At 58.0% G+C, this 16,894-nt stretch overlaps 2 protein-coding genes across 2 annotated transcripts; one reads left to right on the top strand and one right to left on the bottom strand.

The window, feature by feature from the left end:
* Window positions 1-230: 230 nt before the first annotated feature.
* Window positions 231-6,548, bottom strand: P3H4 (prolyl 3-hydroxylase family member 4 (inactive)). The gene is made up of 8 exons (XM_059149517.1): window positions 6,014-6,548; window positions 5,546-5,698; window positions 5,279-5,450; window positions 4,303-4,431; window positions 3,348-3,493; window positions 2,608-2,691; window positions 990-1,134; window positions 231-676 (listed from the first exon to the last, which is right to left on the bottom strand). The coding sequence occupies exons 1-8, from the start codon at window positions 6,491-6,493 to the stop codon at window positions 654-656; spliced, it is 1,332 nt and encodes a 443-aa protein (XP_059005500.1). The 5' UTR covers window positions 6,494-6,548; the 3' UTR covers window positions 231-653.
* A 1,054-nt stretch (window positions 6,549-7,602) lies between these two features.
* On the top strand, window positions 7,603-15,712 carry FKBP10 (FKBP prolyl isomerase 10). The gene is made up of 10 exons (XM_059148509.1): window positions 7,603-7,950; window positions 11,220-11,365; window positions 11,800-11,989; window positions 12,107-12,252; window positions 12,594-12,783; window positions 12,963-13,108; window positions 13,679-13,871; window positions 14,256-14,398; window positions 14,601-14,764; window positions 15,050-15,712. Exons 1-10 carry the CDS (start codon window positions 7,706-7,708, stop codon window positions 15,233-15,235), a joined length of 1,749 nt encoding a protein of 582 aa, XP_059004492.1. The 5' UTR covers window positions 7,603-7,705; the 3' UTR covers window positions 15,236-15,712.
* The last annotated feature ends 1,182 nt before the right edge of the window (window positions 15,713-16,894 follow it).

The following is a 16,894-nucleotide window of genomic DNA, read 5'->3' as shown; positions in this document are numbered from 1 at the left end:
TGCTCACGCCCCCTGGTGGGCGGATCTGCAATTGCACTCTGCTCTCAAAACAAAAAACAAAAAACCAAAAAAAAAACCAAAACCAAAACCCAACCCTGCGCAGGGTTTGAGGCCAAACTCTTTCCCCCTTGCCCACCCCATATTTACACAGGAGGGGAGATGGATGCAGAGGGAGGGAGGGAAGGACGCGCACCCTCAGCCCAGGGGAGACCGGACTCCAGGTACTGCGGTTCATTCAACAAGAAACATTTATTGAGCACGTGCTGCCAGCGGGCCAGGAACGACTGGACTCCTGGCCCAGTGCTCTTTGTGACACCAGCTGCCCCCCTGCGGTCTCTGAAATCCAGGCTGAGATCCAATTTGGAGGAGCAGGAATCTTCTCCTCCAGGAGACTGTCCAAGTGAGGAGAGCATCGGCGAGGAGGAGAGGCCGTCAGCAGCTGGAGCACCACCGTCCTGTGGCCCAGAGACCCTGAGAAGGCACAGGACGGACCTGGGGAGCAGCGCTCACAGCTGGGGTGGGATGAGGCCTGGTCAGCTATGTCCATTTTACATTTTTAATAAATAGTTCTTGCTGCTGCCCAGGCTGGTGTGGGCGGTACCATTGGGCCCAAGTGTCCCCAGCTCTCGAGGGGTGCAAGGCTGGTCCTCTTCTCATGCTAGTTCAGGCTCCAGCTCTGGAAAGGAAAGGAGGGAATACCAGGTTAGCCCCCCACTTGCTCCCAACAAACATCTGGGTGCTGTCCTGCAGGGCTGGAGACAGGCAGGAGGGGGGCTCCCTGGGGCAGGTCTCAGCTGGGTCCCCACTCCAGAGAGGATGCCACCCCCCTCACATACAAGGTGGGACAGGGTTGGCTAACAGGCTAGAAGTCCCCAGAGGAGGGGTCCCAGCACCCCAACTGCCTCTGCCGCACAGTACGCGGATCCTTCTGGGGCCAACCTCCAGCCCAGGTTACAGCCCCACCCTCCCCCGGGACTTGAGTCACTGACCGGCCTCTGCCTCGTCCCCCTTGGCATCAGGTTCCTGCCACCAGTCAGCATAGATGCTCTCCTCGTAGTCCCCCTCCCCCTCGAACTCGGCATCTGAAGGCAGGTCCTTGGGCTCCACGGGTGGCACTGTCTCTTCCAGCTCCATCTAGAGCAGCCCGAGGGTGGGGAGAGAAAAAAAGGTCACGACAGGTGCAAACCCAGACAGGTTCCTCTCCTGGATGAGCCCCACTCCTCCCCACACCCGCCACCACCCCATCTCGGTCTCCAAAGTCCCCATTTTCCCCAGTCTCAAGATTCCACCAGGGACCTATCTGAGGGTTTCTCCCACAAGGTCCCACTCCCAGACGGCTGCTGCCGGAGCCGATGCTCCCCCAGCAGAGATTCGATGTCAGCTAAGTGGTCCCTTTCCATGGCCCTCCGCTGAACCAGGAATTCCACAGTGAATCTGCTAGTCCACGGGTACCGTGTGCTCATGTGATTTCCTGGCCAGGAACACGATTACTGCCCCCCACCACCCATGGCTGGATAATGTCTGGATAGCTCCTGCTGACCTCGCTGATGCCACGTGTCAGCTCCGGGATGCATCCCTGGCCCATAAGCCCATTGGATCTGGAGCTCTCCCCTGGTGGCCAACGCCAACCTCTCCTGAGCACTGCTGGTGCCTCCCCAGCTAGACTGCGAGACGCTCAGGGAAAGTGCTGTGCCTTTCATCCCCTTGCCACAGCCCCACAGTGTCCGGCAAAGAGCAGGCCACGAATAAAGAGTCATCAAAATGGCACCATTGACTGAGCACCTGTACTAAGTGCTTTCCACACTTGACCTCGTTTCATTGTCACCAGAACGGTGTGACGTGGGTATCATCTCCCCCCTGCAAGATGCAGGAATGGAAGTTCAAGAGCTATTTGAGACTTGCCTGGAGGCTGCCCACCCGGTGAATGGCAGGGCCTTGTCTAGCTGTTGCCAAGGCCAGGGTGCAAACTGGGACCCCCTGCCCTGGTATATGATGAGTAGGCAGATGGGTGAGTGAGCAAAGCGGGTAACGAATATATCGGCCCCAAGCACAACACCGCACCAAAATTCAGACTCTCGAACCCTCGTTCAGAATCAAGGTACCACCCTGTAGTCCCTCCTTCCTGGCATCCTGCGTTGGTTCATTCACCGGTTCATTCAAACTGTTTCTCAATGCCAGCTCTATGGCAGGTGCTGTGGGAAAGCTGGGAATAACGTGGTCCCCCATCCCCGAGCCCAATCTTCTGGGAGATTGGCTGGAGAAGGGGGCTGCGAATGAGATGGACCAGTGCTGCAAATCACTCCAGGCCCGGGGAGGCACAGAGGGTCAGAGCTGGCACTGAAAGCCCAGAAGACAGAGCCAGGGCACACAGGGAGGGCTTCCTGGAGGAGCTGCCACTTGAGCTGGGCAGGGGAGTTGGTGGGCAAGACACATAAAGAAGGGGAGCATGAGAACACTGACTGGGGAGAGGAGGGACAGGTGAATCTCTCCCCTGCCTCACAGCAGCTGACTTCCAGGAGGTGGGGCTGGGCTTTGGCACAGCAGCCCCTCGGAAAAAGCTCAAGGGTCTCCATCATGGCCCAGCCTAGAGAGCAGGGGGCTGCTTACCTCATCATCTGACTGCAGGTACGTATGTGCAAACTCTAGCAGCTCCCGAAGCTCAGCGGTCTGGTTGTGGTAGAGCACAGCCTCCTGAGAAGAGGGGAGGAAGATGGGGTAAGCCAGACCCTGACGCCACATGGGGGAGGAGCCTAGTTTTGAGGATCTGGGGGTTCCCACCCTTTTTCGGCTCAAGGAGCAGGGGACAGGTATCAGCTCTCGTGCTGATGGAGAAAGCCACAGGTGCTTGGAATGTCAGGTTAAAGGAGAATTCTGAGGGTTCTATTAGAAAGAGTTCCCTAATCCATTAGCAACGTCTGCCATGCCTAAGGAAATCAAGGGTGGCATCATATGCCCCATGACTGTCAGTCTTGCCCTAAATTCCCAAGGGTTCCTTCGTTGGTCCAAGCTAGGGGGTCCCTGGGGGTCTGCTGGCAAAGGCCAGCAGAGAGAGGGACCAAGGTGGGGCAGAGAGCAGGCGAGGGGTAAGGAGCAAGATGAACAGGTATTTTGGGGCCTCCCACAGCCGGGGGTCTGTGCTGTCACGGTAGGTGGGACCTCTCCCAACATGCAGGTGAGGCCACATACTCAGAAAAGACCAGGAAGGTTCCTAGGCCCATTCAGCGGGTGGGGCTGGCCCAGGACTCCAACCACAATCTGTAGTCTTTTTTTTTTCTTTCCCATCCTGCCTTCCAAAGAAGCCAGGAGTTTTTTAATTGAACTGAGAGTGCCTCCAAAGGCGTGCCCACCTCCCGGGGCTGGAAGTCCTCCTCCTGCAGGCCCCAGCGAGCTCGGTGGAAGCGGTAATACACCAGATTCTGCTGCATGACGCTGTCCTCAGGGTCGAAGAGCATGTAGCTGGCGGCGCTGCGGGCGGCCTGGCGCACGTCGTTCACTGTGGGCAGGACAGGAGGGAGGAGTTGCCCTGCGCCTCTCCACCTTCAGGGACAATGTCTTCCTAGCCCATCCCCATCTCCCAGCTCAGTCCTCACTGAAGCCTCACCGCTAGTATCATCCCCATTTTAGAGACAGGAAACCCAAGGCACAGAGAGGTTAGCTAGATATCCCAAACTCACACAGCTGGAGAATAATGGCACTGGGGAATGAGAGCCCGGCAGCCTGGCCCTCAACCTATCTGCCGACCAAACCCATGAAGGGTCTCCTGGCCCCTTGGTCCTCATCTCCTCCAGCCTGACTCCAGCCTCCATCCAAATCCTGGCATCTTAACATTGTAGGAACACCGGACACCAACTGTCCCAGCCCCAGCTGATGCCCAGAATGTCCCCCAGACAAGGATAGCCGTAAGTCCCCATGCTACTTATTATCAGCCATGTGACTAATGGCCCCTTGCACTGTATGAGCCTCAGTTTCTTATCCGAAAAATGGGTCCAGTCATGTCAGCTGCCGGGAGGTGGTGGTGGGGGTTGGTCAAAGCATCAAGTGAGATAAACAGACATGGCAGGGCTTTGTAAATTGTCAAGTGCTGTGTAATTGTTGGCCTCCTGGTCATTTACCCAAGAGGTCCCTGAATTGTCCGAGGGCTGCTCTGTTCCTCCCCACCCTCTTGCCTGCCCGCCACCCCCAGCCTCCCCTCCCATCACCCAGGGTCCTCACATCAGAGGGACTGCTCCCCATGACTGACACTCCCAGTGCAGTGCTCTCTCTTCCCCCTGTCCCCCATCTCAAGCCCACCAGGAGGCTCACACTTGTAGTAGGCAAACTGCAGGTAGTGATACATGGTGGCCACGAACTTCTCCACGAAAAAGCCGCCCACATTGGGGGTCAAGTTGGCCTCACAGTCCACCTTGCACTGCAGGGACTCTGCAAAGAGATCTAGGGAGTGGGAGACTGAGGTGAGGAACCAGTGCTGGGCCAGCCCCTGCAATCATAGACTTTGCCTGAGTAGACTTCATTCAGCATACGAAGGGCAGTGCTAAGGGCGTCTTACCAACCCCCCCCAACCCTCACCCACAAACCAGAGGGAGCCAGGGCATTCTTTTTTTTTTTTGTTTTTTTTTTAAGATTTTATTTATTTATTTGACAGAGAGAGAGAGATCATAAGTAGGCAGAGAGACAGGCAGAGAAAGGAGGAAGCAGATTCCCCTGGGAGCAGAGAGCCCAATGAGGGGCTCAATCCCAGCACCCTGGGATCATGACCTGAGCCGAAGGCAGAGGCTTTAACCCACTGAGCCACCGAGGCTCCCCAAGCCAGGGCATTCTGAGGCAGATGAGGTTTGGAGGTGGCACTGAAGCCTAGAGAGAGCAGCTCAGGACAGTCCTTTCTGCCCCTGCTGAGGGACCTCGCAGTTAGGGAACCCGAGACTAGGAGTGATTTCTGGTGCCACAAAATGCCTTCTGCACCCACCACCTTCACACCTTTGACCTCTGCCTGGAAGTCCTGTGATCCCCATGTCCCTAGATCCTTTGGGGATGTCATCACCTCTCCGCACCCATGCCCCACACTTAGGACAGTCAGGACTGTAGCCTGTCCCTCTCAGCCAACTGAAGTCTCCAGGGGAAGGTTAACCCCTTACTCCTCCTATCTGCCTACCAAGAACTTCCCAGGTGCTTCATTAAAGGGTATGGAGTGAATACTTGTGTCAAGGGGCTTTAGTTCTGGGAAGCAGGGCCCTGTGGGTGAGCTGGACATCCACAGGGGTCTGCAGGGGCTGGGGAGTACCTGCTATGGCTGGGTAGAAGTCCTTGAAGTCCACCTGCTCGTGGGCCCCCTCGCAGCCGGCCAGACACCGGGCAAAGACGGCCAGGTACTCTGCCAGGGCGCGCTCCATGTCCTCCGCGCTGCTTCGGAAGTCCCCGCTGTTGTAGATCTTCACAGCCCTGAGGAACACGGCCTGGAGGAGGGCAGGCCAGGGTCAGAGAGACCCCCCCCCCAATATCTCCCTTCCTCTAACAAGCGTTAGGGGCCAGCTCAAGCCCTCCACCCCACCTCGTAGGGCTGCGCCTCCAAGTCTGTGAGGGGCTCCTCGGCGGCGTCTAGCAGCCCCCGGTAGTAGCTGAGATACTTGGCGGTGAGCTCGTGCTTCGGGTTCTTCTGCAGGAACGTGTAGGCCGCGGCGGCCGCCTTCTCCAGCCGGTTAGCCTGCGGGGCGGGGTCAGAGTGGGTCGGGAGGGCCTGAGCCCGCAGTCCAGAGCGCATGAGTGGGCTTGACTGTCCCGGGTCGTGCGGCCGACTCTGCTTCCGACCTGCCAGAAACCGACCCCAGCTCCGAACGACACGACCCCAGAGGGCAGGGGCTCCGGGGTGGAGGAGGCACCCCAGCTGCGGGCGGGGGTGGGGGGTAGGCGTGGTGGAGGGGAGCAGGCGAGGCGGCGGCTGGGGGGAGGATTCCGGGACTGGGGGCGCGGAGGGGCCGAGGGGCGGTGGGGCAGGACGGGAAGGGGGGGCGAGGCCCACCTTGAACAGCGCGTAGTGCAGGTACTGGTAGGGCAGGCGGCTCTGGAAGTCGCGCAGCAGCTGGCGCGGCGGGTAGGGCACCTGGAAGGCGGGCAGCGTCCTCTTGCAACGCCGCAGGCAGGCGGCGCGTTCCAGGACGTGGCCGAAGAGCTGCAGCTCGCGGGCCCACTCGTCGCCGGGGCCGCCGTCGGGGCCGAGCGCGGGCCCCGAGGGTGAGCCGACGGGCGGCGCGGGGCCGCTGCAGTTGGCGTGGCAGAAGGCCTCGCTGTCCCGCAGCAGCCGGTGCAGCCGCAGCGCCGCCTCGAGGTAGCGCGCGCTCTCCCGCCAGCTCTCGCCCTCGTACTGCTCGAGCGCGTGCCCGTAGGCCGCGGCCAGGGGCATCAGGTCCTCGGGCGGGAAGCCTCGGAAGCTGTACTTCTCGTACTGCGCCGCGGCGCTGCCCAGCAGCAGCCACAGTAGCCCGCACGCCGCCCGCCCCATGGCCGCGCCGGCCGGCTGTACCCCGGGCGGAGCAGACGTCAGGGCCCCGCGAGCGGCTGGGGGGGTTGAGGGGTAGGGGGGAGCCGGGGGGCGGGAGCCGGGGCCGGGCCGGCGCGCCCGCTGGGTCTTAGCGCCCGGCGCCGGGCCGGCAGGCGGGGTCGCCGTCTGGGTCAGCTCCCGGGAGAGGCAGAGTGGTGCCCGGAGTCCCCTACGTTGCCCGACGTAGAGGGGGGGTGGTCTTCCGCTTGACAGCGGGTAAGCGGCTGGAGGAACGCTTCCCGCAGGGAGGGGAGTCCGCAAAGCTCCTCCCCACACAAGGACAATCCCCCACCTTAAGATCAAGAAGTTGAGCGAGCGCCGCCTCTTCCACTCTGCCCAAACCTTGGCACCTGGTCTTTCCATTACAGAGTCCCTTCTGCTTCTTCTCCGCCCCTAGCCCTGATGAAGTCGCCCCTAGTGTCCCCTCCCCATCCCCGACCCCGGTCCGCTACCGGGAGGTGCACACCCGGCTTCACCCTGCACACAGCACTCTCGCCGCCGCCCACCCATCTCCATCCCCGCGCGGGCATTCTTGGACGCCCAGCTTCTGCGACCCGGGGCCGCTGGTCCCCGGAGAGGCCATCCCTGGGGGCAGTGGGGGTCGTGGGCGGGGGCAATACCAAGGCTCTGGAGCCCCACGAGGTTCTGGAGCCCCACCAGCCACCTGGAGAGATTTGGGGGGTACCAGCGAAAGAAGGAAGGGGTCCTTCAGCCCGGCCTTAGGACCCGGGGGCTCCGGAAAAAAAGACGCAGAACTTTTTTTTTCTTTCTTTCCTTCTTTCTTTCTTTCTTTCTTTCTTTCTTTCTTTTTTTTTTTTTTAAATGGGAGTAAGCTCCGACTTCTCCGCTTTCCCGAACCTCCCTCCCTGGCCGGGCCCCTGGACGCTAAGCCCAGGGACAGCGGGAGGAGGGAAGCTGGAGTTCTTTGTGGTGCATTCCTGTAACTCCAGCACTCAGTCTTGCCCCCTCCTCCTATTCCACCCTCGGTCTCCCGCCCCCCGGCCCGCCAGCTCAGTCTCCCCTGCCCCCCATTCCACGTGTACCAGCCAGGGCGGGGGTGGGGACTGAGGACAGGAAGGGGGGGAGCCTGCTCCGGGAGGAGCGGGGGAAGGAGTTTAGCGGCGGCGACTCCCTCGCTCGTCCTCACTGCCGGCAGTCCCAGCTCCAGGCACCATGTTCCCCGCGGTGTCCCCCAGCCACACCTTCCCCCGGCTCCCCCTGCTGCAGTTGCTGCTGCTGCTGGTGCAGGCCGTGGGGAGGGGGCTGGGCCGTGCTAGCCCGGCCGGGGGCCCTCTGGAAGATGTAGTCATCGAGAGGTACCACATTCCCAGGACCTGTCCCCGGGAAGTGCAGATGGGGGATTTTGTGCGCTACCACTACAACGGCACTTTCGAGGATGGCAAGAAGTTTGACTCGAGGTAATGGGTTGGGTGCCCCCAGACTCGCCACCCCCCTTAGGGCCAGGCTCTCTTAATTCTGGGGATCCCTTGTAGCCCCTTAGGCTGTGTCCACATCCCCTACTCCATAGTCTTCTAACCCCTAACACAGCACCCTGGGGATGGGGACTTCCAGACCTCCATCTTACCAAAGACATCCTTGCCCTGGATTTCAAGCCCTCGCCTCTCAAAGGACCCCAGTTTCTTTTAGAACAAGCTCCCCCATACCCCCCCCCCAAGTGTTTGGTGATCTAGGCGAACTGTTCTGTTTACTCACCGGTGCTTTATTAAAGGCCTGGCAGGGAGGAGGTTCTGGTCCCCAGTGGTGGGGGGAAGGGCTTGGCCCCAGGCTGCTTGTGAATTCTCCAGGGGTCTCAGCCTGGGACCCCTGCCCTTTCTACCCAGCCTGAATCTCTTCTGGTTCCAGCCCCAGGGTCTAGCGCCTTTGTAACCGGAAAAGAAGCAGTAGAACCTCTCTGGAGGTGGTGGTCAGTTTGAGCAGTTAGCCCTGTAGAGCCAGGGAACATTAGAGTAAGACAGCACGATGGATTCAGGAGTGTAGGGCATAGCTCTGTGTAGGGACCCCAACTGTCTACGTGTCACATGGCCTGCCATTGACCTCCTGGGGTCCTTGGAGGGTTCTCTTACCCCTCTTTCGGGTCTCTCTTCACCCCTACCTTCCTCCATCTTAGCTCTACCAGGCCTGGGCTGCCGCCCATCTTGCCAGCCTTGGCATGTGAGAGATGGGCTTCTGGTCTGATTGGGCCTTTGATCGGCTCTGGCAAGCCACTTTTGTTGGGGGAGACAGGGCAGGACTGCACGCCAGGCTGGGTTAAACCTCGGGTCCCAGTCACACAGCATATCCCAAGAAGTCAATCCCACTTAGACCCCGTCCCAAAACACGCAACTCAGCCCACGGGAAATTAGTGGCCTTGGCTTTGGAAGGCAGGCAGTATACAGAGTAAGAACATGAACTCCAGAGTCCAAGACCCCAGATTCCTGTCCAGCCTGTGACCATGGACAAGGAATTTCTCCACTTGAAGCTTCATGTTCCTTATCTGAAAAATGGAGGTTAAAAACAATCTGGAAAATTAAGTCCTCCCTTCCTAAGACTGGTAACAGGGCTCAAGTAAGATGATGAATGAACACGAACTTTGCTCAGTGCCTACCGATCCGAAAGCCAGTTGAGGGCACGTTAATCTTGACTCTGGGGAGGACTGAGTGCTCTGATAGTTTTTAACTGGAAGAAATTTTGTGCAGGCTTGGGCCTCACAGCAGCACTGTGAAGGACTCAGCTCAGTGGGCAGAATGAGGTATGGCCTGTGGCCAAGAGCACAGCCCAAGTAGGGGAGGGGCGGGGAGCAGGCCATGACTTCCATGATGGGACTCTGGGAGCCTGGCTGTTCCCAGTTTGTGCAGTGCTGAGCTTGGAAAACTTTCCTAACCCCTGGTTCTTAACCCCTTGGATCAAAATAAAAATCTCTTGGGGCACCTGGTTGGCTCAGCTGGAAGAGTATGCAACTCTTTATCTTGAGGTCTTGAGTTCGAACGCCTTGTTGGAGTTAGAGATTACTAAAAAAATTAAATAAACTTAAAAAAAAATGAAGTGACTTTAAAAAAATTTTTAAATAAAAATCTTGGGGTGCCTGGGTGGCTCAGTGGGTTAAGCCTCTGCCTTCAGCTCAGGTCATGATCCCAGGGTCCTGGGATCAAGCCCCACATCAGGCTCTCTGCTCAGCAGGGAGCCTGCTTCCCTTCCTCTCTCTCTCTCTCTCTCTCTGCCTTCCTCTCTGCCTACTTGTGATCTCTCTCTCTCTCTCTCTATCAAATTAATAAATAAAATCTTAAAATAAAATAAAAATCTCAGGGGAATTGTTTGCCTTCAGCTCAAGTCATGAGCCCAGGGTCCTGGGATCGAGCGTAGTGGGGAGCCTGCTTCTCCCTCTCCCTCAGCCTGCCACTCCCGCCTTGTGCTCCCTCTCTGTTAAATAAATAGGTGGAATCTTAAAAATAAATGAATAAGTAAATAAAGAAAAAAATCTCCCACCCTCCCTTAACTGGTGACAGATGCTGACTGGATCTATCATTCTGCTCTTCTTGTAATGTATGTCAATTAAATGTCGAATCACTATGTTGTACAACTGAAACTAATAATCATATTGTATGTCAATCATACTTCAATAAAACAATTAATAAATAAAAGTAAGAGGGGCGCCTGGGTGGCTCAGTGGGTTAAGCCGCTGCCTTCGGCTCAGGTCATGATCTCAGAGTCCTGGGATCGAGTCCCACATCGGGCTCTCTGCTCAGCAGGGAGCCTGCTTCCCTTCCTCTCTCTCTGCCTGCCTCTCTGCCTACTTGTGATCTCTCTCTCTCTCTGTCAAATAAATAAATAAATCTTTAAAAAAAAATAAAATAAAATAAAATAAAATAAATAAAAGTAAGAGAAAAACAAATAAAGGCCACAGCAATTTTAAAACAGGCCTTTCCGGGGCGCCTGGGTGGCTCAGTGGGTTAAGCCTCTGCTTTCGGCTCAGGTCATGATCTCAGGGTCCTGGGATCAAGCCCCATGTCGGGCTCTCTGCTCGGTGGGAAGCCTGCTTCTCCCTCTCTCTCTCTGCCTGCCTCTCTGCCTACTTGTGATCTCTCTCTCTCTCTCTCTCTGTCAAATAAATAAATAAAATATTTTAAAAATAAATAAATAAATAAATAAATAAAACAAGCCTTTCCCAAACTGGAAACCAATCCCTACCCTCCGTGAGCTCTGCTGCTTCCTCCTTTCCTTGGAAAATTGATGGTGTGGCAGCACGAACACGGAGTTCACTAGACCAAGGGACCTTGGGCAAGTCAGTTAGCCTCTCCCCTCAAACTTCATCATGAGAAAAATGAAAACCCTAACGTCCAGTTCACAGGGGAAAGAATGAAATAAAGGAAAGGAAAAGGCCAAGGATTTCATCTGGTTGGTTGTAAATGCTCAATGGGCCTCCTCCCCTTGGTGCCACACGCAGCCCTCACCTCTGCTGCACAGATACCCCGCCCCCACCCCCCCAACAGTCCCATCCACCCCCATCCCCCGTCCTAGGCACATAAAAGCCCCCAGCCTCCCTCAGGGGCTTCCCTGTGTAACTGGGGAGGGAGGCTCCGAAAGAAGACAGGACCTGTGGACGCACACCTGTGGAATGGGAGGGGGACTGAGTGTATGTGTGCCCCTGCGCAGAGGCCACCGTACCCCAGCTGTTTCCTCCCTCCTCCAGCTATGACCGAAGCACCTTGGTGGCCATCGTGGTGGGCGTGGGGCGCCTCATCACCGGCATGGACCGGGGCCTCATGGGCATGTGTGTCAACGAGCGACGACGTCTCATTGTGCCCCCCCACCTGGGCTATGGCAGCATTGGTGTGGGTGAGAAGGGTTGGGGCCCAGGCATGGGGATGAAGGAGAGCAGGAGGCAGCATTCTGGAACCCAAAACCAAAAAAACTGAAGCTCAGAGTGGGAGCGTGACTCGCCCAAGGTCACACTGCACAGGCAGTGGGAGTCGTGGCAGGTCTGAGACCAGAGTTTCTGTCTCCTGCCCCTGGAGTGGGAGAACAGGAAATGACAGGGCCCTGGGTAGAATCGAAGCTTGACTGGGGAGAAGGGGAGCCAGGGTGGGAGGCGTGGGCAAGCGGGACTTTCAATGTCTATTCAACCCACCTTGCTGGAGCTGGTGCAACTGTGGCTCCGCCTTTACCACCAGCTAAGGCTAGAGGGAGTCCTGGGGCCCCAGGGGCTGTGGCCTTTGGAGGGTTCCTGGAGGCTGCCCCAAATACTAGCTGTGGTTGTTGGACTCCCACAGCGGGGCTCATTCCCCCTGATGCCACCCTCTACTTCGATGTGGTCCTGCTGGATGTGTGGAACAAGGCAGACACTGTGCAGGTGAGCACCTTGCTGCACCCAGCCCACTGCCCCCGCACTGTCCAGGACAGCGACTTTGTCCGCTACCACTACAATGGCACCCTGCTGGACGGCACCGCCTTTGACACCAGGTAAGGGCTGGAGGGAGTCCTGGGGCCCTAGGGAATAGAGTATGATGGGGAAGGTGTCCGGGGCCCAGCCTGCCTCTCCCGTCTCCTGCAGCATCACCTCTACCTCATTCTCTGCAGCTACAGTAGGGACGGCACTTATGACACCTACGTTGGCTCTGGCTGGCTGATCAAGGGCATGGATCAGGGGCTGCTGGGCATGTGTCCTGGAGAGAGAAGGAAGATCATCATCCCTCCATTCCTGGCCTATGGCGAGAAAGGCTATGGTGAGGACAGACAGGGACTTGGGGATTCCCCAGAAGAGGGCTGCCACATACAGTTGTTCAGGTTGTGTACTGCACAAGGACACTCAGCCAAGGAGGCCCATAGAGATGAAATCTATCTTGGTGATGATCTCACTAAAAAAGGGTGCTTTATTCTGATTCACACGCATTCGATATGGGCTGGTGATGGTCTTGGGAAGATCCAGCTCACGCCTCACTTGGGAAGGGTCTCTGGAGAATAGAATTAGCATCTTTTTGCAAGGTGCTCACATAGGCTTTCCTGAATGGAGAAGGAGCTGTGGTTTGCTCTCCACTTGTATGGTTCAAGCCTATCCCTTCCCCAGGGACTGTGATCCCCCCGCAGGCCTCCCTGGTCTTCCACGTGCTCTTGATTGACGTCCACAACCCTAAGGACACTGTCCAGCTGGAGACGCTGGAGCTACCTCCTGGCTGCGTCCGGAGAGCGGTAGCTGGAGACTTCATGCGTTACCACTACAACGGGTCCCTGATGGACGGCACCCCCTTTGATTCCAGGTCCCGGGGACTCCTGAAGAGGGAAGGTGGGGGTGGGGAGGAGGGAGGAGGAAGCTGAAGCAGGATCTGAGGACGGGGCCCCCACAACCCCAACAGCAGCTAGGGGTTGCTCCGAGCTGCGGAGAAGAGGGGGTCAGGGTGCACTTCTGACTCCCTTGCTGACCCTCCCCGCCTTACAGCTACTCCCGCAACCACACCTACAACACCTATGTGGGGCAGGGTTACATCATCCCCGGGATGGACCAGGGGCTGCAGGGCGCCTGCATAGGGGAGCGCCGGAGGATCACCATCCCCCCCCACCTGGCTTACGGGGAGAACGGAACTGGTAGGCATGCCCCTGTGCTCCCAGTCACCGCCTTATTCCTCTGCAGTCTGTTCCCTGACATCCCAGCCACTGCTCTGCCCCTCTCTCATCCGCCCACCTCCTGCCACACAGACTCGGTCCTTTCCTCCAGGGGCAACACACCCCCCCCCCCACTTCTCCCTTCCATCCTGGAGAAGGGCAGCAGACTCCTGGGTTTGGGGAGGCGGGGTGGTTGTGGAAGAACAGAAACAGCGTAGTCCTAGGAAGCAAAGAGACGTGGACTTGTGCCCCAGCTTTGCTGGAAGCCTCAGTGTCCTCACCAGTAGAATGGGACTAATCACACTGACCAGCAGGGTAAGTTACTGGGAGATTGCAAGAGCTTTTGTATAAAGGGCTTTCTAACTGGCGTGGCCCTTCCTTCCCTGCCCCTCACCCTCCACAAGAGGGTATTAGAAGAATCGACCCTGGGGACAAATACTCCTTCCCATCCTGGCTTGAAAACACAGGACTGGGTAGGTCTAGGGGCCTCTGTGGAGGCCCGAGCAGCCCCTTCTGGATTCCAAGCCTATCCACTCCCCGTTTTGGCTCCAGGAGACAAGATCCCTGGCTCTGCTGTGCTGATCTTCGATGTCCACATCATTGACTTCCACAACCCTGCGGATCCTGTAGAAATCAAGATTCTGTCCCCGCCCCCGGAGACCTGCAATGAGACGGCCAAGCCTGGGGACTTTGTTCGCTACCACTACAACTGCTCCCTTCTGGATGGCACCAAGCTCTTCTCCTCGTGGGTCCGGGGCGGGGCCAGGGCTGGGCAGGTGGGTGGGCCCAGGTGCAGGGAGTCCTCCTGATCACCCCCAAGGGTACTTCTTCCCTAAGTTCCCGTCCAGCGAGCGAGTGTGGTGGGGGAGCTTGAGGAGCTGAGGTTCCTGCCTTGTGGGCTCAGGGAGGGTGAAGCCAGCCGTCTAGGGGAGCCGCTGGCTCCATTTGTGGAGCGGAAACCAAAGCCAGGGGCGATGAGCCCTCCAGGCCACGCTTTAGGGGCAGTGGCTCCGTGAGGAGGGCATTCTCCCTCTGAACTGGGGGGGGCCGGGGGTGGGGTGGGACGATGGGATAACAGCTGGCCGGGGACAAGGATGGGCACTGACCCAGGAATCTGCTCTCCCCCCAGCCACGACTACGGTGACCCCCAGGAGGCTACTCTGGGGGCCAACAAGGTGATTGAGGGCCTGGACACGGGCCTGCAGGGCATGTGTGTGGGAGAGAGGCGGCAGCTCGTGGTGCCCCCGCACCTGGCACATGGAGAGAGCGGAGGTGAGGGGCTGACTGTCCTTGGGGGCTGGCGGGGGGAGTGCAGGAATCCCTCCCAGAGGTTCTGCAAACATCCCATGTGCCCGGCACAGGGAAACTGAGGCCTCTGGGCTGGGGAGCTCCCAGGGCAAGGCTGCAAGTCGGGCCGAGCCCCGGGCCTGATGGCGACGCCTTCCTTCTCCTCTTCTCCCTTCCCCGCCTCCAGCCCGGGGTGTCCCCGGCAGTGCGGTGCTGCTGTTCGAGGTGGAGCTGGTGTCCCGGGAGGAGGGGCTGCCCACAGGCTACCTGTTTGTGTGGCACGAGGACCCTCCTGTCAACCTGTTCGAAGGCCTGGACCTCAATAAGGATGGCGAGGTCCCCCCAGAGGAGGTGGGTGAGAAGTTCAGTCCTTCTAAGAACCAATCCCCCGCTGTCACCCCAGCACAAGCCACCATGTAGGTGGCATCGAGCAATGCAGTCCGTCTGCCATCCCATCTGCACCTGTTTCTGCCCCTGTGCCGGGTCCCTGTGCTTGAGCTCCCTTGTCCCTGCCTCTTCCTCATGCAGCCCATCCCCCCCACTGCCATCTGGCTCCTGGGGCCCTTCCCCAGGCCACCCACGGCCGCTCAGGTGAGACCCTCACTCCCTTCTCCTCTTGGCTCTCTGGGCTCCCAGTTCTCCACCTTCATCAAGGCTCAAGTCAGTGAGGGCAAAGGACGTCTCATGCCTGGGCAGGACCCGGAGAAAACCATAGCAGACATGTTCCAGAACCAGGACCGCAACCAGGATGGCAAGATCACTGTGGAGGAGCTCAAACTGAAGTCAGACGAAGACCAAGAGCGGGTCCACGAGGAGCTCTGAAGGGCGGGGGCCTGGGCCCGGGCCCAGATGCAAAGGCCCACTTCTGGGAGTTCAGTGGGCAGTGGGGCTGACCTCGTAAGAGTCCCCCTCCCCTGTGCTGGCATGATGTCTAGAAACATCTAAAACGTGGTCAGAGGAGACAACTCTGGTCTTCCCACCAGTCCCAGAGTAAAACCCACAGCACAGACCTCTACTCAGTTTTTCTCTTCTGACCCCAAACCCCTCCCTCACAAGTTTTGGAGTCACAAAGCCAAGCTGGCCATTGGCCGAGCCTGAGGGTTGAACAGGGCCATTACTGGCGTGTCACCCATACCTCCCCTCCACGTCACCGGACATTGAACAAGGCTGAGCTTGTCATTCTTTCATTTCCCCCAAATTTCCCTTTTTTCCATACTTTTCCTTGCCACCCCCAGCCACCCCCCTCCGGCCCCTATTCCTGTGTCATGGCAGCTCCGCAGGAACATGAACCAGGACTGACCAGACTCTCAGCCTCTCTCTCTCAACTCTGGCTGGCATCTAGGGAGGGCAGCGCCCCACCTGTCCCCTGCGTCCCCACACCTCCGCTGTCCACCCTCCTCCAGGCCAGTAGGGGCTGGAGTGACCTTGGGGTGCAGCATTCAGGGCTGGGCTTGTCATTGCCTTTCACCCCTAAAGGCGGCTGCTTTCTCTAAGGGACAGAGAAGGGGAAGAATATGAAGGGGTGGGGGGGGCGAGGATAACTGCTTGGATGGCTACGACATCCTTGGTTCAGGGCTGAGATAAACTTGGAAGAAGGGCTCACTTGGGGTGAGAGGGGGGTAGGCGGAGCTCTGCATATTCAAAACACTAAATTGGTGTCGGATCCCTTTCTCCTTTGCACCAAATAAAAGACTAAACCAAAGGCCTCAGGATGTGTTTTTTTTTTTTTTTTAAATATTTTATTTATTTATTTGACAGACAGAGATCCCAGGTAGGCAGAAAGGCAGGCAGAGAGGAGGAAGCAGGCTCCCCGCAGAGCAGAGAGCCCGATGTGGGGTTCGATCCCAGGACCTGAGCCGAAGGCAGGGGCTTTAACTCACTGAGCCACCCAGGCGCCCCAGGATGTGCTCTTTCCATGCAGGGAAGCCTTTGGACCCAAAGACTGGGGAAGAAAGGGGCACAAAGTAGACACTCGAGATCCTGGATCTCTGCCTCCTGCCTCCTTTGGCCTCATCAGGGCCCTCTCCATGGAGAGGAACCCCCTAACTGCAGGAGGGAGGGTGGGGAGTGGGCATTCATACAGGGACCTCCTGGGGGAGGGGTGGAGAGATGATCCCGGTCTCCCGACTGTCCCAACTGAATGGAAAGATGAGGTCCCTGACCTCAAACATGACCCAAGAAACTCAAGAATTAAATTAAGCAGCTCAGGTTGGATTCATCTCTCACATGTAGATTTGTTCCAATGCTCAGGGAGCCCCACCTCTCCCTGCTCCTGGCTGCCAGCCATCACCTCCGTCCTGATCCTCCCCCATCTGAAGCAAAGGTAACAGGGCCTCCATCTCCAGGGTCTTCAGGGAAGAGCTGCTCCAGCCAGCAGGCCAGCCACCTTCCCCTCTCCCGCCCAGCTAGAACAAAGATGACCTAAACCAGGAGGGGACAGGAGAGCAGGGGAGGCTTGGGTGACAGACTGATGGTCCTGGG

The sequence above is a fragment of the Mustela lutreola genome, chromosome 15 (genome assembly GCF_030435805.1).
Source record: "Mustela lutreola isolate mMusLut2 chromosome 15, mMusLut2.pri, whole genome shotgun sequence".
NCBI lineage: Eukaryota > Metazoa > Chordata > Mammalia > Carnivora > Mustelidae > Mustela > Mustela lutreola.
This window is presented reverse-complemented; position numbering and strand designations above follow the sequence as displayed.

Bases quoted from the DNA above. Each gene is read 5' to 3' on its own strand.
- P3H4 (XM_059149517.1), bottom strand. From the start codon at position 6,493: ATGGGGCGGGCGGCGTGCGGGCTACTGTGGCTGCTGCTGGGCAGCGCC. The intron at 5,699-6,013 runs GTGGGCCTCGCC...CCCGCCCCGCAG, and splicing joins TGCACTACGCGCTGTTCAAG to GCTAACCGGCTGGAGAAGGC. The intron at 1,135-2,607 runs GTAAGCAGCCCC...GGGCTGCTCTAG, and splicing joins ACCTGCAGTCAGATGATGAG to ATGGAGCTGGAAGAGACAGT.
- FKBP10 (XM_059148509.1), top strand. From the start codon at position 7,706: ATGTTCCCCGCGGTGTCCCCCAGCCACACCTTCCCCCGGCTCCCCCTG. The intron at 11,990-12,106 runs GTAAGGGCTGGA...CATTCTCTGCAG, and splicing joins GGCACCGCCTTTGACACCAG to CTACAGTAGGGACGGCACTT. The intron at 12,784-12,962 runs GTCCCGGGGACT...CCCGCCTTACAG, and splicing joins GGCACCCCCTTTGATTCCAG to CTACTCCCGCAACCACACCT.